General features: G+C 54.4%; 1 protein-coding gene across 2 annotated transcripts in view; it reads right to left on the reverse strand.

Moving 5' to 3' along the window:
• Positions 1 to 22,565, reverse strand: part of FAM193A (family with sequence similarity 193 member A) — a 107,896-nt gene that overhangs the window by 18,956 nt on the left and 66,375 nt on the right. For both annotated transcript variants that reach the window (XM_054708558.1, XM_054708551.1), the window contains exons 5-12: positions 20,558 to 20,792; positions 14,916 to 15,040; positions 14,068 to 14,215; positions 8,713 to 8,825; positions 8,393 to 8,635; positions 6,974 to 7,127; positions 6,716 to 6,895; positions 2,458 to 2,706 (exon numbers count right to left, since the gene is read on the reverse strand). In XM_054708558.1, coding sequence (XP_054564533.1) covers positions 2,458 to 2,706; positions 6,716 to 6,895; positions 6,974 to 7,127; positions 8,393 to 8,635; positions 8,713 to 8,825; positions 14,068 to 14,215; positions 14,916 to 15,040; positions 20,558 to 20,792 — 1,447 coding nt within the window. The remainder of the gene's footprint in view (positions 1 to 2,457; positions 2,707 to 6,715; positions 6,896 to 6,973; positions 7,128 to 8,392; positions 8,636 to 8,712; positions 8,826 to 14,067; positions 14,216 to 14,915; positions 15,041 to 20,557; positions 20,793 to 22,565) is intronic.

Here is a 22,565-nt window from a genome sequence, read left to right on the forward strand (position 1 = left end):
AACTTACACCTCAACACATAAATCAAATGTATCATTGGTATGAAGACATCTGAAAATAGAAATAGTCAAGTTTTTCTAATTTCAAGAAAGTAAACTTTTCATAATACTCATCCCAAACATGTTACTCACTAAAGATTCGCCCACAATGGCCCACGTGTGAATCACTGTGACAATGACATCAAGTCTTAAAAGTGACACTTGCATTTGCAAAGCAGAAATCCCTGACGGCCCCGACCAGGCAGAAAGGGAAGCAGGTCCGAGGGCGTGAGCGCAGGACTGCCCTCCACACGCAGCGCCCGCGGCCCCGCCCGCTCCGATGGGACGGGGTGTGCCATTCTAACGCGGCCGTCTGTTCCCACAGGCCCTTCCACCGGCTCTTCTGGGCCGTGACACCTGACGCATTTAAGTACAGAGTATCCACAGCATTCAACTAAGTCAACCTAACTCAAATAATACCAACTTCTCCGTAAGACCTGCTAGGAGGCAAGGCAAGCTTGGGTACAGAAACAAACATTTTTACAGCAGGTGAAAATAAAGTATTCTGCCAAATGCACCTCATTTTTCCAAATAAAAAGACATCCAGCCAATGTCCTTTAAATGCATCAGGAAACAGTGTTGATGTCAACAGCACAGTGGCTGAAATAAAGCTTAACAGGCTGTCCTCCGGGTTCGCCTTTATCACCGTAAGTCTTTCGCATCCATCGGCTGGAGTGAAGTCTACCAGGTATCAAAGAAATAGATTTCAGACACAGATAAGCTCTCCAAATGTTATTTTCCCCCTTATCCTCTGTACACTGCCTGTAACATCCGAGAAAAGCCCACAGGCCCGGCCGGCGTGGCTCAGTCATTGAGCATTGACCTATGAACCAGGAGGTCACAGTTCAATTCACGGGATGTGGGCTCGATTCCCAGTATGTGGCATGCAGGAGGCAGCTGATCAATGATTCTCTCTCATTATTGATGTTTCTATCTCTCTCTCCCTCTCCCTTCCTCTCTGAAATCAATAAAATAAAATAAAAGCCCCAAAGTCTGGGGAAGGCAGTGTTTACCTGGGGTCCCAATACCCTTTGGGAATAATCAATCTCACAACTGGACTTGAAGATTTTCAGGAACTAACTCTTGCACAGCTTCTGCCAACAAGAGAGTTTATAAGAGAACATTCCAGACCCTTCTCTCAGAACACAGGAAACAACTCTCTTCCGGTAAGACAGGGTGAACACCCCCACCTTACACATGCACCCAGGGGGCAGAGGCTGCACATGGGGCAGACCCGAACACAGCCTGGCCTCAGGAAACGTTGCCGCCAAGTTCTGTGACTTTAAGCAAAACAATGTACAAGAAACCAGTTTACCCCACGATAATCGATACAAACAGAGTTGGGCTCCTACAGCATCTCACTGACGTTATAATGAAACAATGTTTGGACCAAAACGACGTTATTCTAGGACCTGCGGTCTATACCCGAAAATGCTACCTAAACCGCTCTATTAACAAAGGCATTGTTAAAAGTTCAAAATGAGTAATATCCACCCCAACACAATTTAAGCATAAACGTGGGCATAGCTCCCAAGTGCTCACTGTAATAGAACCTGATAAAAGGGTTCCATTGGATCCTAAAGAGGCGGTGTGAGTCCCTGACGTGTGCCCTTGCTCAGCGCAAACCAGCAAAACCCACTCCCGGGCTACCCCCCACACAGAGCCACCCCCGGGGAAGAAAACGTGCACAGGCTGAGGAGACCTCCATGCCATGTCCTCCCTTTCGATCCCAGTTGAGAATCATGGTTTTAAATGAATAAATCAGGAGAGTTTAGGGAAAATTCTATTTTTGATTGATTAGAACCAACCTTGAACCACAATAACTGGTAGAAATAACACACAGCACGTACGGGAAGAGTCAACAAAGGTAAGCTAGAGGCGAGGCTACTAAGGCCCCAAGAGTGAATCCAACCTAAAGTCTCCCTGCAGCGTGAGACGTTCCAGATAAACATGGGTTCTGAGAAGCAGCACGCAGCAATCAGCTGTTCCGGACCCACTCCTGTGCTGAGCAGTCCAGCCCAACTGGCTCCCGGGAGGCCCCCGTCTGCCCTCCAGCTGCTTCTCGATCCCGCCTGGCAAGGATGCACTAGTGCATGGCGCTCCGGGTTTCTCTCCAGCCTGTCATTGCTACAACCTTAGTGTTTGTGCCAAGAGCACACGTGTTTCCGACGTGGAGAGCCCAGCGGGTAAAGGCCTCACATTTAAGAGCCAGGCCCCAGAAGCCATGACTGCCCCACACATACCCATCCCCTGAGAAGCTCTCCATCCTCCTGAGTTCGAAGGGACAGGTAAACCATGACTTTCACACTGACTGCAATTGCCAGGGTTAGAGCTCTGGGAGGTGGATCTCCTAGAGAGCGGACGCTGCCTTTACGAACTGCCAATCTGGATCTGTCCGTCAGGCCCTTTCTGCCCACTTACCTTACTGTGTGTGAACGGGGGCGCTGCGTACAAGGTGGGGTGGATCAGAGGGCGAGGCAGGTGTGGGACCGTGTGCAAGGGCACGTGCCCATGGATGTGGGGGTACAGATGCAAGGCGGGGTGTGCGGGCCTCTCCGGGGTCAGGAACTGCTGGCTGGAAGGAAAGGCCCCGGCCGTCATCGCCGACAGCGGCAGCCCAGAAGCTTCCTGCTTGCACACGTGGCACTCACAGTCGGCAGCTTGCTCAGCCTGCAGGGAGAAAGGCCTGCTCACTCAGAGGCCAGGGGGGCGAAGGCAGGCAGGGCCGCCCCATTCTGCTGAGCAGCTCCACAGCCACCCACAGGGAGCAGGCTCATCCGACACCCCCGCCGGCCAGGGCCCTCCTTGTGAGCGCAATGAGGGACCAAGAGCCCAGGCCGGCAGGAACCTAAAGAGAGGGGTGCACGCCCCATGCCCCGGGGGGCCTGCATCCTGGGCTGTCTGAGCAGAGACGAGAGGACTGCTGAAGATGGCAGAGTGGCGGAGGGAGCCACAGGGACCGCACAGGGCTCGGCTCCGCTGGCTCCCACGCGTAAGGCACGGTCTCTCCGTGTGCACGAGGGACGGACTCCGCAAAGGCGGAGCCAGGGGCCAAACTGAGCAGTCAAAGGTTCTGGAAATCGACCAGAGGGAAAACCAACTGAGAAGCGTGTGCTCCTGCGAAGCTGCGGGTCGTGAGGTGAGCACCACGGGAGCTGCCTCTGGCCGGGCTCGGCCCACACCCCCGAACAAACTGACACACAACTAGAACCAACAGCAGAAGTGAGAGGTGCATGACATGTGTTTAATGCAAAAGAAGGTAGCAAAGGGAAAACAGAGGAAGAAAAAACACAACACAGAAAAAACAGCAAAAGGCAGGTGTAAGTATCACCAATAATGACGTTAAATATAAATGACACATTCCAAAGAAAAGGATACGCTAGACGGACAGGATAAAAATGCAAGACCCAACTGAAAGAACAAATGAGCACGGCACAGCTGAAGAACACAGGGTCAAAATATAAACATCAGCTGTATTCCTATAGATTGCCAACAATCAAGAGAAAATTGAAATTAGGAGATACCATTTACCATAAAATCAAAAAACATGTGAACTTAGGAATAAATTTTAAAAATATGTTCAAGCCTCATAGACTATACATTTTTAAAAGTCAGAGAGAAATTAAGGGTGACTGAAGTAAGTAGAAATATACAGCATGTTCACACACTGTGGGGTTAAGACTGTATTTCCCCCAAACTGGCCTGTATCATCCCACAAAGAAAAGACTAGGCCCAGCCCTAGCTGGTTTGGTTCAGTGATAGAGCGTTGGCCCGGTTCGATTCCGGTCAAGGGCACATGTCCGATTGCAGGCTCGGGCTCCAGTAGGGGGTGTGCAGGAGGCAGCCGATAAGTGATTCTCTCTCATCATGGATGTTTCTATTTCTCTCTCCCTCTCCCTCCTTCTCTGAAATCAGTAAAATTATATTAAAAAAAAAACAACAAAAAAGACTAGGCCCAGAGGATTTTGCTGGTGAATTCTATCAAGGAAACCAAGAATATTCAAGAATTCAAAGCACGCTATTAAAACCCAGACAGGTTTTTTGTAGAAGTTAACAAGCGGACCCTAAAACGGAAACGGAAATGCGGACTCTGAGCAGCCTAAACAATGCTGAGGACGGCCGGCCGCTGGAGGGCAGACCCTCCCAATTTCCCAGCCACTGCAGCGGCAGTCAGGTGCACCCTGGCGCAAGGACACAGCTCCAGTGGACAGAGCACCGAGGACACACAGAAACCCTGACCTACGGCCACTGACTTTCCACAAACGGTGCCGGGGAACGGGCGGACCGCATTTGCAGAAAGATGAATTTCCATAAGCAAAACCGAGTCAAGTGAGCCACAGACCCACTGCCTAAGAGCTACATTACCGATCTCCCAGAAGGACAGTTTTATATGAGGCAGGTTCCGTTCACAAAGGAAAAGCCTGACACACTGGACGCAGCAAAATGACAGACTTCTGCTTTGCAAACAAGACCATACAAACTAACAGCCTGGCCATGTGGCTCGTGGCTGAGCATCGACCTCTGAGCCAGGAAGTTGCAGCTGGATTCCAGGTCAGGGCACAGGCCAGGGCTGCGGGCTCCATCCCCAGTAGAGGGTGTGCGGAGGCAGCTGATCAATGATTTTCTCTCTCTCTCTCTCTCTCCCCCTCTACTTCCTCTTTCTGAAATATTTAAAAAATATTAACAAAAAACTTAACAGACATGCCACAGACCAGGAGAAAATATCTGCATATCACATAATAAGGTAGGAAATGAATATATGAAAGACTGCCCATAAAAAATGAAATGACAACTGAAACCTCAAGGGTTCTCATTTATCTATCACACTGGCAAGACTCCAAAGCTGTGACATCACACCGCCCTCTGAACCAGCCAAGCCCACTGCTGGTGACCAACCCCAGGGGCATATCTGCTTATGTATAACATGTCAGATGTACCAGGCTGCTCATGAATGGTTTTTATTTGTTGCTTAAACATTGTACAGGTACACTTTCTACTACATGGAAGTGGAATGATACATTTGTGTGTGTTTTTAAAAATATGTTTTTATTGATTTCAGAGAGGAAGGAAGAGGGAGAGAGAGAGATAGAAACATCCATGATGAGAGAGAATCAGGGATCGGCTGCCTCCTGCAAGTCCCCCACTGGGGATCGAGCCACAACCCGGGCCTGTGCCCTGACCGGAATTGAACCTGGAACCTTCCATTTCGCAGGCTGACGCTCTATCCACTGAGCCCCTCTGGCCAGGGCGTGAAGAGTTTATAACGGGGAAGGGGAGGCACGTGCAGTGCCGTGAGGAGGGGACTAAAGAAACAAAGGCACACAAGGCCGTAGCGGTAGCGGAGGGTGAGGACGGCCCTCCGTACGGCACAGTGTCAGTCAGGACACACTGCTGGGCCCGAGCAGAGCCGAGTATGCGTCCGAGTCAGCCTTTTGACAGGAGCACGGAAGAACACACACTTATATTTGCATCAATAAACACGGAGGAATACAATAAGTAAGTAAAGCTGAGACCTACTTGGACCAGGGAGAGGGGTGGGGAGGTGCCAGACAGGGTGGACGGGAAGTAAGCTCCTCCCCGCCACCTTTATCACCTGAACCAGGTTCACTAACACAATGAATTAACCAGCCAAGCACCCTAACCTTCCTTTGTTCTTTCATCTACAAATTGCTTGAGGGGGGCAGGGGTGGCCTAGAAGGGGTCAAAAAAGGGACACATGTAATACTTTTAACAATAAATATTTTTTAGAAATTGCGTGAGCCCTCACAGGTTTGGCTCAATAGATATAGAGCATCGGCCCTCAGACGGAAGGGTCACGGGTTTGATTCCGGTAAGGGCACACACCCCAATTGCAAGCTTGATCCCCCACGCCAGTTGAGGCACATGTGGGAGGCAACTGACCAATGTGTCTCTCTCACATCGATGTTTCTCTCTGTCTCCCCCCCTCCCTTCCACTCTCTCTAAAAATCAATGGAAAAAATATCCTCGGGTGAGGGTTAAAAACAACAACAACAAACTGCGTGACCCCTGGCCCCGGGGCTCAGGGGGCTGCGTGTCGCCCTGTGCCCCGAAGGACCACCGGCTCAGTTCCCGTCAGGGCGCTGCCTGGGTCGCAGGCCCCATCCCCAGTAGGGGCGTGCAGGGGGCGGTCAGTTTTCTCACATTTCTCCCCCTCTCTCTCCAAAAAGAAATATATATATAAATAAATAAAAACTGCTTGAACATCTATTATAAAGCTCTGAGTGACTAAGACAAAAATACTGGTCTGATAAAATACTCACCTTCGACTAACAGAAAAACAGGCACCTACCTACCAGGGAAAAAGCTCAGTACCAGCCTTCGCTGCTCTACCATTCCACCATTTCCCTTTCAGAAAACTCTCTCCTTGCTTCTATTCAAAAGCTCCGTGACATCTAAACGTCTATAGCTACCTGGGTGGGGACGGGGCTGTAAAACCAAGACTGCTGGTTCCAGGTTCCAGGAAGAGAGAAAGCCTAAATGGAGGTTACGAGGGATGGACATTTACTTTGTAAGTCAGCCTGGATTCCTCCAGTGCTAATTTTCAGAAGTTATTCAAAATGACCTAATTTTGTATTTAATAATGCTCAGGTTCAGAGAAAACAGACACAGAGAAAGAGACCTTTGGCAAAACGGAAAATGTGAAGACATGAAATCACACCTGCTGAGCGGGGTAAGATGGGGGGGGACTGTCCACTTTACTGTCCTCCTTCGCGGGACTCCCATTTTCTAGGGCCACGGCTTCCTGTGGGGCTCCGGGGGGCTCCCCGCCACTCCCGCCGTCCGCCTCTTCATCGTCAGCTTCTGAGGAGCTGGCGCTGGTACTGCTCCCCTGTGGGGACTTGGAAAACAAACAGGACATAAAGCGCTGCCTGCGGCCGCCACCTGTGACTCTGCCGACGAAGCGCCAGGGCCGTACCTCAGCTTTCAGGGCCACGGTCTCCCCGCCACCATTCAGCTCGCTGTGGATTCCATTCATGCTGGCCGCCACCTCGGCGTCGTTGTAGTTATTCAACGGATAAATATCAGCAAACTTAGCTGACAGCGGAGCCACATCCTCATCGTCACTGCCGCTGAGACAAGCAGAAACGGCCACCATGAGCCGTTCACGGGGCAAGGACATACTCCCGACACTGCTCTCCTTCCAGAGGCGCCACCCGAGCCCCACTCACACTTCCCCGTGTCGCTCAGGGACCTGAACACCAGAGCGGAGTACCCGGAAGGTACCGTTGGGCTAGTAGGACGAACGGAAAACAAGACTCCGAAAGGGGAAAGATGGAGGAGACCACAACGCCTTAATCTGATTAATGGGTGCATTTCCGTTCGACTTGGAGTGCCCTGGTGTACGAGTGCCCTCTCCGCCATTGCTGAGCAGACACAGTTCATGCTCAATTAAAAGGAAAGGCGTAGCCCTAGCTGGTGTGGCTCAGTTAGCTGAGGGTTGTCCCAGGCACCAGAGGGACGCCGGTTCGGTTCCTGGTCAGGACACATGTTCAGTTGTGGGCTCAATCCCCAGAGGGGGGTGTGCAGGAGGGAGCCAATTGGTGTTTCTCTCTCTCTCCCTCTCCTTTCCTTTCTCTCTAAAAAAAAATCAATAAAAACTTATTTAAAAAAATTAAAACTTATTTTTAAAAATTAGGTCTTTAGTGTTTGTTTTTATAGCCACTGATGTTTTAGACTCGGCCAGCATCAGCTTTAGCAAGACTTCCGAGCAGTGAGAAAATGGTCTAGTTACTAAAACAATGCAAACGGACTTCAAGGCTAGGGCATCACGTGGGCACTTTCAACACGTGTGACTTTCTGGTGCACGCCCAGAGCCGGCAGTGGATGGCCCCCGGTGACAGCGCTCAGGGCTCCTGAGGGCCACGGCCCGAGGTGAGAAGCGTGCCCCCTGGTCAGCCCTCACCACTCCTGAGCTGCCAGCATCCAAGTCCAGGGGAGGAGCCGAGGCTCAGGAAGGTCCTTGAAGGTGTGGGACAGACAAGTGGACCCTGCCGGGGCTTGCCCCTGGGACTACCCAAGCCCTGGCATTCCCGGGGTAAGCGTGACCCTGCCCTGGCCAAGAGGGGACGCACGCCCGCACGTACAGCAGGCCTGGGAGGCTCCTGCTCAAGCGTTTTTGCTCTCGACTGGTGTTCATTCATTTTCCATTTCTTGTGAGGCAATGAAACAGTGTCCGGGTTTGGGTTACTGACTTCCTGCTTTAAAGTTTGCTTAGAGAAAGCAGAGGCCTGCCCTGGAGAGCAGTGACAGGGACTTCTGTAGACAAAACTGTCTACCTCTCATCACTGCCCTGGTAAACCTCTGGAACCTTCCTTATCACAAGGTCGCAACTCACAAAGCCGGGGCCGAGCCCTTGTCGGTGAGGAGGAGCCGGGGACGCTGCTGGATGGTGACGGGAGAGCTGGAGCCGGACCCCGAGCTTGCAGACGACACGCTGGGCGGGCGCACCTCAGAGACACAGTCGGAAGCTGAGCCCACCTGCAGCGGCAGCTGGTGGGCGTGGGTGTCGCCGGGGGCAGGGGGGTCCACGATGCCGCACGTGAGGATGTGGGAGAGGCTGCAGTCGTCACAAGCACACCTGGTTGGGACGAGAAACGGTGACCGAGAGCCAGGGCCGGCCAGGCCACGCGCCCCAGGCCCTCAGCGCTGACTCACCTTCTCCGGTAGTGGCAGTTGGGGCAGTCGGGCACACTCAGCCGCGACGACAGCACATGCCTCATGGCGTCTGTGAAGTGGTTCTCACCAGTGACTGCTTTCTTATTGGTTAACTAGAGGAAATTAGAAAGTAATGGGTTACTTCCGCAGGACGTGTCTCCTGTTATTATGTGCTGCATATGTTTAAAAAATGTTCCTACTGATCTTTCAGAGGAAGGGAGAGGGACAGAGAGATAGAAACTTCAATCGCTGCCTCCTGCACACCCCCTACTGGGGATCGAGCCTGCAACCTGGGCATGTGCCCCAACCGGGAATTAAACCAGTGACCTCTCAGTTCATGGGTCGAACAAAGCTCAACCACTGAGCCACACAAATGCTTCATATTTTTCAGTCACTATGGTAATGTGTGTCATGCTCACTTTTTATTTTTTTTGTTAATTCTCATCCAAGGATATTTTTCCCATTGATTTTTAGCTAGAGTGGAAAGGAATGGGAGAGACAGAAAGAGACATTGATGTGAGAGAGACACATTGATTGGTGGCCTCCCGCACGCCACCCTTCCACGGCTGACGCTATCCACTGAGTTACCCAGCTGGGGCTGTGTCATGCCTATTTAGACACCGAGGGTCACAGCTTCCTAAAGTGGCCAGGAGGGGGCGGCAGACGTGAGTGTGCAGGTGGCGCCCACACAGGCCTGCGACCAGCAACCCTGACGGGCCCTGACGGCAGACGCAGCACAGAGATGAATCACAACCCCAAGGACCTAAGGTTCTGGAAGAGCAGACAGGCAAGGCGCCGAAGGAGGGAACCATGGTGCCAAAGGGAGGGGCCTGCAGAGCTGAAGGGGCCGTGGCCAGAGCAAGCCGGAGGAGGAGGTGCTGGCAATGCTGCCAGAGGCATGGAGGGCATCCAGGCAGGGGACGAGCACTGAGCCGGGCTCCCCTCCAACACGTCTTTAAAAAAAAAAAAAAGGTTTTTATTGATTTTTAGGGAGAGAAAGGGGGAGGGATAGAGAGACAGAAACATCGACAAGAGAGAAACATCATGGATCAGCTGTCTCCTGACTTTTCCTACTGGGATCATGCTGGCCACCCCGGCCTGTGCCCTGACCGGGAATCGAACCGTGACCTCCTGGTTCATGGGGCGACACTGAACCTCTGAGCCCTGCCGGCCCGGCCCGCAACACTTCCCGAAGACCCGCTGACCCGGGCTGAGCAAGAGGGTGTCTCAGGGGAGCAGAAGGTGGGCACGGGCCTGAGGGGCTGCCGGCAGGACAGCGGGCTGAGAGAGTGCTGCCCCGGCGCCCGGGGAACAGGCGCCACGAGGCACGATGGCTGCCTGGACGGCTGGCCTGCAGATGGCGGGGCGGCGGGCAGGAAGCGGCCAGGAGGAAGGCCAGCTGGAGACACCAGCAGCAGAAACGAAGCCTGGCCAGACGGGGGGTCTGCGAGCTACCTAGGAAGTGGCACCTCACCTTCTGAAGGACTGAGCGAGCGCAGACTCGAGGGAAGGCTCGTGGGCCCGCCCTGGCAACGGAGCAGCGGCAGCTGGAAGGGCCATTTGGCTGGACGGGAGCCACGCGGGGAGGCTTGGGGGTCGGGTGAGCGAGCCTGAGATGGTGCCGTCTGTCTAGCTGAGGCACCCGGCGGAGACCAGGAAGTGAGGATGCGGGGAGGGCAGGTATGGCGGACAAGGGCGGAACCGACAGCACCTGACACTGACACAGAATCACCGTAGACGTGAGTGCAAATGATAAAGAGAAACTAAAAAGTGAGAGTGGCTGTGTGGGTGCAGTAGGCGAACCGGTCACGCACTGCATGTCTACTGTGTGCCCTGCATGTGCTGGACATGAAGGAAGGAAGGCGACGAACAGCGTCCACGAGGGGCTCATAGCGGGACGGCAGCCCTGGAGCCAGCCAGCAGCCCGTGTGGCCTGAGGACCGTGGGCCGAGTGAGGCCGACAGGGTGAAACCTGCGTGACTCACTGTGGGAGCCCGAGGAGCCAATCAGAGACAGGAAGCAGAAGGGGGCAGAGGCTGGGCCCGAGGTGGGGGGCCGAGGTTGTTGAACGGGGACGGTCTCAGCTCGGGAAGATGCCAAGTCCTGGCAATGACGGGACGATGCTCGCCACCATGAGAGCACCTGGTGCCACAGGCAGTGCCCTCTCCGCCAAGCGCCTGGGGCTCGGAGAGGAATGCGATGCCACAGTCAGGTCACGTGTGTGTGACCACAATGAGAAGAACCAACGGAGGAGAAGTTAAGAGTGGGCTCAAGGCACTGTCTTACTGAGGAGGGGGAGGCGATGAAATGATTAAATCCTGATGTTTGTATAAATGTAATCTATGTAATCTATAATTATTAAAAACTTAAGAGTAACCACTAAAAGGATAGAAAAGGGATATATTCTTCTTCCAAAATGTATCCAATCCTACAGTCAAGAAAACACTACCAATAAACCCTCCAAACAAGTAAAGAATAATTTCAGAGTAAAATTCTTGCATTTGAAAAGGATTCTTAGTTTGAAGTACTATATAAGAAATCTATGTTGAATAATTGGCAATGGAAGCCCCACCAATCAGGTTTTATAAGCTGTGCCACAACATAGACGAAAACGCACATGTCCACACGCATCTGAGAGCAGAGCAGATCACAACGGACTGAGAAGCCAAAATGACCTAACGAAACGGGAAACCAGCCCACGAGGCCGGCGGGACTCCAAGGTAACGCAGACACGACTGGGAAAACAAGGTGTGCCCGGCCCCGGAGCTGGCCCTGCCAACGCCTCCCAGGCTGCCCGGGACCACACGGGGGACCTCCTCCTCCGGACAGGTCACACCTCTCCAGCGCAGGAGGCGGCAGCAGAGCCTGGGCTCGTGTGTGGGGCCTCCGCAATGGTTCTAAAGGGAGCTGCCCGGAAGAAGCCATGGCAATGTCGCTGGCAAGGCGGCTTCGGGCTTCTCCTGACCTCCCGCAGCTCCGCGGGGACCGCTGGGCAACAGGCACTGGCCTTTCGTGGAGAAAGTGCTGTCTCTAAAGCGTGACCGTGAGCGGCAGCCCCAGAGGACCGGCCTTCCGCCGCCTCCACGGCCCTGAGCACGAGCGTGGGCCGCCCCGTGCTGAGACGTGGTGGGTAATTTCCTAGGCAAGCGGCAGCCTGTAAAGCTCACTCATGAAGCAGAGAGCCCACACAGGCCAACACGTGTAACGTGCATGGAAGAGGCAGTGGGAGGTCTGCAGTCCTGCTCCTCCTCCCTGCACACAGATCAGGCCCAAAGGGTTTTGTTTTTGGAGGGGGTTCTAGCGAATCCTTGATGGAACAGAATTTATTCTTGAAAAATCTAAAAACATGGAAAATTTCTCAATTCGTTCTCTGAGACTAGCATAACCTTCACACAAAATAGATGAGAACCTAAGACAAAAACTCCACACACAGCAGCTCAGCTTTAGTGTACGTGATGCTGAAGCGAGCACCGCAGCACCTCAGAATAAGACAGAAAACCCCAACTAAAACATGGGCGAATTACATCTGTGAGGGATGAGAACTAACATCTCACTCCCTGGCCGGGCTGCTCAGTGGTTGGCGCATCATTCCACGCACCAACGGCTTCGGGTTCTAGTGCTGGTCAAGGCACATACGCAGGTGAGGGTTTGATCCCAGGCCGAGGTGCGTATGGGAGGCAACCAATAGATGTTTCTCTCTTACATTCATGTTTCTTGCTCTCTCCTTCTCCTTCCTCTCTCTCTAAAATAAAAAAAAAAAGCCGAAACCGGTTTGGCTCAGTGGATAGAGCGTCAGTCTGCAGACTGAAAGGTCCCAGGTTCGATTCTGGTCAAGGGCATGTACCTTGGTTGCGGGCACATCCCCGGTAGGGGGTGTGCAGGAGGCAGCTGGTCGATGTTTCTCTCTCATCGATGTTTCTAGCTCTCTATCCCTCTCCCTTCCTCTCTGTAAAAAATCAATAAAATAGATTTAAAAAATAAATAAATAAATAATAATTAAAAAAAAGGTAGTATGTCATAAATCAGTAGGGTTTAATCCCAGGAATGCAAGGATGTCTCAAAATTAGGAAACCTTAAAAAAAAATTAGGAAACCTAACCTCTTAATTCTTTTGGAAATATATAAAAGGATAAAAAATAGCCCTAGCATGTTTGGCTCAGTGGATAGAGCGTCCGTCCGCCTGCGGACTGAAGGGTCCCAGGTTTGATTCCAGTCAAGGGCATGTGCCTGGGTTTCGGATTCGATCCCCAGTGGGGGGCGTGTAGGAGGCAGCCGATCAGTGATTCTCTCTCATCATTGATGTTTCAATCTTATTCTCCCTCTCTTTCTTCTCTCTGAAATCAATAAAAATATTTTTTTAAAAAAGGATAAAAAATATACAATCAAATTTAATATCTATTCCGGTTTTTAAACAAACATAACCTTAGTAAGTCGGATAAAAAAGGGAATTTCTTTAACTTGATAAAAAGTATCAACGATACGTGTGACAAGCATGAGACAATGTGACAAGTCCAAACTCCTTCGAAGCCAGAACAAACAAACCAGAGTTCAATTGCTGGAGAGAAGGAAAACTATTATTACTTGTCGTAGACATCCTGATCCGGAAATGTACAGCAATCAACCAGAAAGCAGGGAGAGCTAAGAGCTTGACGAGAGGGCTGGACAGCGACCGCCTTGCCTACACATACCAGCAACAGCTGTTTAGAAAATGCACTCTGCCGTTTACCCTGCCACTCGTTACCAAGTACTGAGGTATAAGCTCCGGAAGAAGTTTATAAACCACAAAGCCGTAACACAGGCTACAAAAAACCCCTCACAGAGGGCTATGCAGCATCTTCTTGGATGGGAAGCTTCAAATTGGTGCCAAGTCCCAGCTACACTGTATCTGCCCGCAGGTTCTAGGAAATACCTGTTTCTTTTACCAGCAGCTGCTGAGAGGCGGGCAGGCCGAGGTGCCACCTGGAAGCCTGTTCCTGTCACCTAGGAGGCCTGGCTGCCCTGCTGCCAGCCTTCAGGCCCCTCTCCTCCCGGAGCCCTGTCTCTCTGTCCTTCTCCCCCCGGAGCCACCTGCCCCCAACGGCTGGCTGTGTTCAAGTCTGCGTTCCCTTTCTAGCCAGTTAGGGACGGAGAGAGACGGGCTATGAAGATCACACTTGTCTGCGTCCCGTCTCTGAACAGCAGGGTTCAGTCAACAGTGAAATGACAAGACTCAGCAGCTCCCCGAGGCAGCAGCCGGTAAAGGGACAGGGGGCGTGGACAGGCGGATGGTGACCTGGACCCCTGCTGCCGAATCCTGCAGGCTGGGCTGGGCAAGGGCCACCCCGCAGGCACCCCCACACACACCACGCACACGCACCTGTTCGTCAACGTAGGCGTCGATCCGCTTCTGGCACTCCAGCCACTCGGCGGCGACCCTGCGCAGCTCCTCCTCGGAGCGCTGGTAGCGCTGCAGCAAGGTGCTGTACGCGTCCTCGCTGCAGGTGTCGTGCGTCGTGGTCCCCAGCCTGTGGAGAGAAGGCTTTCAACAAAGAAAAGAGTCCGAAGGTCTGGGCCAGCACCAGAGGCTGCTCCTGGTGTCACCTGCCCCAACCTGACCAGTGGGACCCCACCCGACGCCACACAGGCTGCTGGGAGGGATCACCAAGGACTCGTGCGGCCCCAGGACAGAGCCCGGCAGAGCAGCTCTGAGGAGGAGCAGCTGCCGAGGAAGCGGTCAGTGGTGAGTGTCACCTCCTAAGATGACCCAGGCCCAGCCAGCAGTGCCGTTCACTAAACGTGGGGCTGTAAACAACATATTTAATGAGAAATATACCATTTTGACCTGGTTTTCAAATTAAGTACAATAGAAAATCCAATTCAAACAAAGAAATAGAATTATCCGTTCATTCATTCTGTGTTATGTCTTGTTAAGAAACGTGGTGAGACGGCAAACGAGGAATGAACAGGGAGAAGACAGGCCCGGTGAACTGAGGAAGTCACGTCCGCGTCTGAGGAAGGAGTCTGAGGAAGGAGACCTGTGGCGGGTGGGGTGGGGGTGGGGACACGGGGCCTACAGCTTCTCACTGGAAACCATTCACTGGGCTCGACGCTCTGGAGCTGGCCGGCGTCACCCTGCATTTCCCCGCAGCCTGTGGCTTCCCCGCGAGATCGCCCCGCAGAAGGGGCGCTCACACCCAGGGGCACGTGCAGGTGCAGACCAAATACCTGATTTGCGACACCAACGCTGGCAAGTTGCTCTGGAGAAGAGGTTCCGAAAAAACCAGATTTTCAAACAGGTGTTTATTATGCAGCTCCCATGTCACCTGGAACTTTTTCAAGTGCTCGTTTTCCTAGTTAAAAACACACAGAAGACGGACTGAGCTGCTGCAGCCTGGAAACTCCCAGGACTGCCCCTCCCCTCCCCCGCCCCAGTCCCCGCGGCCCAGAACCTCTGCTCACGAGGAGCTGCTGGCTCCTGTGCGTCACGTACTCGGATGGAGGTCTCTGCCCGCGCCCCACGGCCCAGGGCCTCCCACCTGTCCTCGCTCACAGAAACAGGGTGGCGAGGCGAGATCCACAGGGAGGAAGGGGCAGGGAAAGAAGAGAAACGACTGCACATACTTGATGGTCATTCCTTATAATTACAAATTCAAAATGTAGCCGAAACCCTACTTTTCATATATTTAATGCGTGCACGTTTTCTTGCCGATCTTGAGAAAGTTCCCCTTCTGACAGAGGCGGACTGTTCCACGAGACACATGTGCTGGCCGCCCCGCAAGCAGCGAGAGGACCTCCCTCCTCGCAGCCCGCACTTCTGACAGGGCTGCTGTACCTGCACTGCGAATCCACGCTCCCGTGTGCAAGCTCCACGCACGGCCTGTGCGCGAGTCACCTATGGCCCCAGGGAGGCTCCTGACCGAGCGACTGCCGCTCGGGAACCTGCCCACCTCCCACGCGTCTCTGTGCGCCTCCTCGGGGCGACACGCAGTGGTCTGTGCCCATTTCCAATTCAGCCAAAGGGAGCGGAGAGGGTCTGCGCCGAGATGGCAGCAACGATCCACACCCAAGACCCCACTGCCTGTCCCGGACGAGTGCCTGGCACAGGGCGGGGAACATGGAGGCAGAGCTGCCCCAGGTCGCACACCAGCCTGCGGCCGGGACCATGGAGGTCCACCAGGAACCCGACATCTCAGCGCGCACCCTCCTTGTGATGTCCCTGACCTGTGCTGGCTCCACCGAATGCTTTCCCCGAACTCCAGCTCCGCCCACACCCTCCCGGCTCACACCAGCCTCTCTGGGAGCCAGTGCTCAGCACAGGGCAGTGGGGCGTGCCAACCGCCAGCACCTGGGAGCGGGGCACTCAGCCTCTGGAACGAGAAACTGTCACGCAATGTGCTTGTAACAACAACAGGGCCCCAGGCAGCAGCGTGGAAAGGACACGTGCCACGGACTGCAGCAGAGACCACTGTGCGCGGGCACTGGGCCAGCCTCAGGGACACAAAGGCTAACACAGAGCCCCCGGGGCACAGAAGGCGGGATCTGACTGACAACAGAACAGCAGGAGGAAGGCAGCTGCAGACCAGGCCCAGGCCAGCTGAGGCGCAGGACGTCCCAGGAGAGTCCGGGTCTCGCCTGCGCCGCCCCCTACACCTTCAGGACAGGCAGTGGGCCCCGCCTGCACCTGCGAGCACGGGCACCTGGCACAACCCTGGGGCGCAGCTGAGGCTCCGGGGGCTGAGTTACTAGAGGTAACTGGCCAAGACTCGTTTCTGAAGATGCTGGGTATTTTCTGTGGAATCTGAAACCACCCTTCCAGTGAGGCATGTGAGAGAATGAGGTCCCAGACTCCCGCACCGCCTGGACCCAGCAGGGACGGCCGCAGGTGCTGACGGCACGTGTCTCCGAGGCCGGCACTGCTCACACCAGCGACCCTGCGCGGGGCCAGAAACGCCCGCAGCCGCGTGTGCTGTCACAGCGCTCCAGCCGTGAGCCTGCGTGGGGATGCAGAGCCAGGCCAGAGGCGGGAGGAAAAGCCAGTGGTTCCGGCTTTCCGGCCTCCCCAGTCTCACTTCCCACATTCAAGGCCGCCGTGTGGGTGTGGAAGAGGGAGTGTGGTGAGTCCCACGCAGACCTGGAGACGGCGGGTATTCAGCATTCGCGTGTCCGTGAGCGGAAGCTTCCGTTTCATGGTGGTGACAGCGGCCAGGCGCTGCCCAGAGGACTGGAGGCGCAGTCAGGTCTAGCTCCAACTGCATTCCAAAGCGGGAGAAAGCGGGGAACCCTGACCCTCTCCCTGCTGGACCCCAGGGCGTGTGCGACTTCCTGGAAGGCCACGCCTGGGGAAACACCTCCCAGGCAGACGCAGGACAACGGGTGTTGTTTCTGGAGAAGCTGACGGGGGGGGGGGGGGGGGGGGGGCAGAGTTAGCCGATGGGTCACCCCGCAGTGACCTTGCTGCTTCAAGGAAAACACTGCCCCCATGTGCGGCCGATCACCCAGCCTGAGCTCCCAAGGCACTCGGAGCGCGGGGAAAGCTGCCCGGCCACTGTGCCGCGCGGCTTCTCCGGCTGCAGCCTTCTGAGGAGGAGCGGTCCTTTTCAGGAGAATCACCCAGGGAGCCTGCGCTTCCGGTGACCGACGTGTGCCGCGAGGAAGCCGCGCGTGAGCAGGTCCAATCCAAGCGTGAGCTACGCGGCGGGATCCGCTGCCAGGGTGCGTCTGCTGTGCGGCGTGGTTCCAGGGCCTAGTTTCAGAGGGAGTGCACTCGGGCCCTGGTGTGCTTTACAGAAGAGCAGCCCCACCAGCTGCAAGGCCACAGCCCGTCCCTCCCTCCCCGATACACACCGGTGAGCCTTCCCCAGGGGCTCCAGCCCAGACAGCCTAGGACAGCACGCTGTGCGCCGAGCAGGTGAGAACCCGGGCCAGACGCTAGAAGTGCGCACAAATGTAAACAAACACGTTCTCCCCTGGCTGGTGTGGCTCAGTTGGCTGGGTCAACCCTTGCACCAACAGGTCGCTGGTTCAATTCCCAGTAGGGGTACATGCCTGGGTTTCAAGCTTGAACCCTGGTAGGGGGTGTGCAGGAGGCAGCCAACTGATAGTTCTCTCTCATTGTTTTCTCTCTCTCTCTCTCTCCCCCTCCCTCCCCATTCCTCTCTAAAATTAATAGAAACATATTTAAAACAAGTAAATGCTTTGTTTTGAAAAAATTAATTAAAAAAAAAAAAGCTATTTGTGCCCTGGCCAGTTGCTAAGTGGTTAGAGCATCTGCCTAAGAGTCGTGGGTTCAATTTCTGGTCAAGAGAACGTACGTCGGTTGCAGGTTCTCCAGCCCCAGTAGGGGTGCGTGAGGGAGGCAACCAATAGATGTGTCTCTCTCACATCAATGTTTCCTCTTTCTCCCCTCCTCCTCCCTCCCTTCCACTTTCTCTAGAAATCAAAGGAAAAAAAATCCTCGGGTGAGGAGATACAGTAAATATTGATTAAAAGTCCACATAAACCAAAGCTCTTTGGGTCCTCAGTTTGTAGGCTTAAAGGACTGCAAGTCCCAAACTATGGAGAATTGCTCCGAGACCTTGACTCAGTTTCTCTTAACCGAGTTCTGCAGACTCTTCAGACCAGGGGGGCCACAGGATAGGCCGGAAGGACTCTGTGATCAGTTTGTGAATCTTCTTGGATCCTCAGTTGAATACTCCAACCATAAAGAGATTTTTTGAGCCAATTGGGAAATTTTTATATGGACTGGGTGTTAGGACTGGGTGTCAGCTTTGTGGGCATGACAATGGCCTATGGGTACGCAAGGTCATGGCCAGCCCTCCAGAGTGACCTGTGGCTGCTTTACTGGCAGCCCGGAACCACTCAGGGCAGTCACCCCAAGCTGAGTCTCCCACACGACGCCAGCAGCACCTGTCAGACCACGTACCTCGGGCAGCAGCTCTGTTACAATCTCCGGGAGGCGGCTGTGCCTCCTCCCCCCGCACCGACCCACCCGGTCAGAGGGCGAATGTCCCTGCTGTCCCTCCAGTACGCGGAGCCTCTGCGTCACCTCACACTGAGGTGCCGTCATTGGTGGTCCCAGCATCACGTGCAGACCCCGCCCTGGGAGGGCCGCAGGCCGCAGCCCCGGGTGAACGTGGGCTTTTGAGCACATGAACTTCTCAGCCCTGAGGCTTCTTGCCTTTCTTGCTACCTCGTTCAGTCTGTTCCCAGCACTTCACTATCTCCTGGGGAGAGCAGTGCTCAGAGCCTCGCTGCTGGACCACTGGAACCCAAGTGAGTATCCCTATGTCTGAACAAGGTGGAATGAATCACTGGCCAAACAGTTGTATTTTGCGCTTAAAATTCATGAGTTTTTTTTTCCAAATCACAAGAAAACATTTCTGTGTAAATTGCTAGGAATTTGCTCCAATAAATGTGGTTCAAACTTTTGTTAGCACCACAAATAGCACCCATCTGACAGGCCGAGGGCCGTACGGAGGCAGCACAGCAGGGCACCAGGCAGGTGCAGGTGGGAGACGCGCTGAGCCATGGCTCGTGTCCTCGGAGGCGCGGGAAGGCCCCGGGGTGTTGTCACAGAGGAGGCGGCGCAGGCAGAGGCCCAGGAGGCAGAAGCGGAGGCAGGGCTGCAGGCGCGGCCCCGAGGCAGCGGGTCCGGCTCAGTCCGGCACTCCGCTCCTCAGACACGGTCCTGACACGGAAGCCGCTGCCCCCACCACTCCCAGCTGCTTTTCTAAAATGAGTGCTTTCCTTGAGGTCTTAGGGAGCCATGGGAGGAATGCCAATGTCTACTGCATCAACGCTCAAGGACGTCCCTTGAACCCCCCGAGATTACTTGCAAAATTGTGGGTTTGTAAACTTTTCTGGTGAAAAAGTCTATCCCCTTTAGAATCACAGAGAGACCACTAGGCTTAAAATCTTAGGAGCCACTACTGTATTTGTTTCAAAGTGTAGTTTTATCACTAAGAAGCACCCAATACCAGCCTAGTAGTACCATTTAATAAAATTTAAGTGATAATAAAAATAAAAAAACAGCCCAGCCGGTGCTGCTCGTGGTTGAGCATCGACCTATGAACCAGGAGGTCACAGTTCGATTCCCTGTGTGGGGCGTGCAGGAGGCAGCCGATCGATGATTCTCTCCCACCATTGATGTGTCTCTCTCTCCCTTCCTCTCTGAATCAATACAAATGTACTTAAACACACACACAAAGGCCCCAGAGTGCTGCTGGTGAACAGGTGCTGCTCTGACAGGCGACGAGGCGGTCCCTCTGGGGAGCAGGTCAGCTTCCAACCAGCAGGACTGTCTCCAAATGACCTCAGCACATCCAGTTTGCAGGAACTCCATTTCCACGGCACCCTCCCCCCCTTTTACTCCTGGGGGTGGTCCAAGACCCAGGGGTGGGGACGGCACCTGACTGGACGGCACCCATCCTTCCTCAGGTTTGGACTGTGCAGTGAAAGGACCGAAAGGCCCCCGGGGCTGTGAGCAGGCGCCCCCACCCCCCCACCGCATACATCCCATCCAACACGGGCCTCTGTGTACAGTAACGACAGTGACCAGCTGCCAATGCGGCCACTTTTCTTTCTTGTCCCTGTGACCACACACTGGTCCTCACTGCATCCTGTCCCCTGCCTGCCTCGCTCCCTAGGCCCCGCGCTCTCCAGTGTTTCATGACATGTCACTGCCTGTCCATCCACTCTAGACTTCTATCCGCAGCAGACGGAGGGGGAGACAGAGGAGAAGGAGGCTCCTCCTGCCCCCGAACGTCCCAGCGAGGGGATCTGGACCGCACACGACACCGCCAGGTCTCAGCCTCACCCATCACACAGCTCCGAGTCCCAACAAAGCCCAGACAGGCACGTGCTCTTACCAGAGTGCCAAGGAAGGTGCTGATGGTGCGTGCCGCCTGGCAGAGGGCGCCATACTCCTCGAGCAGCAGCGAGATGAACTGGTGGGCCTGCGGCGGGCCCTGCAGGCCGGACGGCGCCCGCACGCGCGCTGCAGCCGACAGCTGCCGCAGGAGGCGGACCTTCATCTCGAGCACGTACTCTCGGGCTTGCTGCTCCAGCCGCTGGTACAGCTGGTAGGGGTCTCTCTCGCAGAGCCTGCACAGAGAAGGACAGTCACCACTCACCGGGACCCCGCATCTCCCCTCGAGGGGCGGATTATATCCATGAGCCTCTTTCCCGAAGCTCTTCCCCAGGAGCCCACCTGAAATGCCACCCCTATCACACCCGGGAGAGAGACATTCGCCAACGCAACAGAGGGAGACAGGCAGGAAGTGTCTGGAACTTTCCCACGCAATCCATAACAGCCAGAAAAAAATACATTTATTGAGACCTTACTCTGTGTCAGCACTAACTCATTTACCCACCTGGTGGGCTGACTCTCACCTGCACTATCTCAGTCACCACCTGGTGGGCTGACTCGCACCTGCACTAACTCAGTCACCACCTGGTGGGCTGACTCGCACCTGCACTAACTCAGTCACCACCTGGTGGGCTGACTGGCCCTGCACTAACTCAGTCACCACCTGGTGGGCTGACTCGCACCTGCACTAACTCAGTCACCACCTGGTGGGCTGACTCTCACCTGCACTAACTCAGTCACCACCTGGTGGGCTGACTCGCACCTGCACTAACTCATTTACCCACCTGGTGGGCTGACTCTCACCTGCACTAACTCAGTCACCACCTGGTGGGCTCTCACCTGCACTGGTGGGCTGACTCTCACCTGTACTAACTCATTTACCCACCTGGTGGGCTCTCACCTGCACTAACTCATTTACCCACCTGGTGGGCTGACACTCACCTGCACTAACTCAGTCACCACCTGGTGGGCTGACTGGCCCTGCACTAACTCAGTCACCCACCTGGTGGGCTGACTCTCACCTGTACTAACTCATTTACCCACCTGGTGGGCTCGCACCTGCACTAACTCATTTACCCACCTGGTGGGCTGACTCTCACCTGCACTAACTCATTTACCCACCTGGTGGGCTGACTCTCACCTGTACTAACTCATTTACCCACCTGGTGGGCTGACTCGCACCTGCACTAACTCAGTCACCACCTGGTGGGCTGACTGGCCCCGCACTAACTCAGGCACCTGCCCACGTGGGCTCTCACGTTACTGAACACTGAAGCCCACAGACTGGGGAAGGTGCTGAAGCCTGCGGAGCCAGCAGGTGGCAGAGTGGACACAGCAGTGCCCAGGCGGCTGCTAGAGACGGGCCTTCTCCGTCCCTGGACCACGGAAGGGAAAACATAGGCCTGTGGGTTGGCAAACTGCAGCTATAGAGCCACATGCGGCTCTTTGACCCCTTGAGTGTGGCTCTTCCACGGCCTGGGCGAGTCCATTTTGAAGAAGTGGCGTTAGAAGAAGTTTAAGTTTAAAAAATGTGGCTCTCAAAAGAAATTTCAATCGTTGTACTGTTGATATTTGGCTCTTTTGACTAATGAGTTTGCTGACCACTGACATAGGCGGTTGAAGACAAGAAATTATGTCTTCAAGTAATTATGCTGGTATGTTAACAGGTGGGCAGAATGACCCTAATGAGGTCATCCCAGGGTCAGGGGACAGCCACGGACTGCTGCTCCTTCCTGCTAAGAATGCAGTCGCAACCCAAACGGGCTGGCATTATTTTTATAATCAGGGGAAACGTACAGACAGTATATCTCGTTTTAAATTATCCCACCAGAAAACCAATAAAAGTGCATAAAATCAAATTTGGAAGCTGAAGAGGAAGAAAAAACTAATGCGTCCCCGGCCCGGCCACAGGAAGTTAACCCTGTCCTGCACTGCTTTCCTGACTCCTCTATGGAATTGGGCGTCACTTTTCATCGTGTGCCTCTGAGGAGCCCGCAGACGGAAGGAGC

This window comes from Eptesicus fuscus, chromosome 2 (assembly GCF_027574615.1).
Source record: "Eptesicus fuscus isolate TK198812 chromosome 2, DD_ASM_mEF_20220401, whole genome shotgun sequence".
In the NCBI taxonomy this organism is placed as follows: domain Eukaryota; kingdom Metazoa; phylum Chordata; class Mammalia; order Chiroptera; family Vespertilionidae; genus Eptesicus; species Eptesicus fuscus.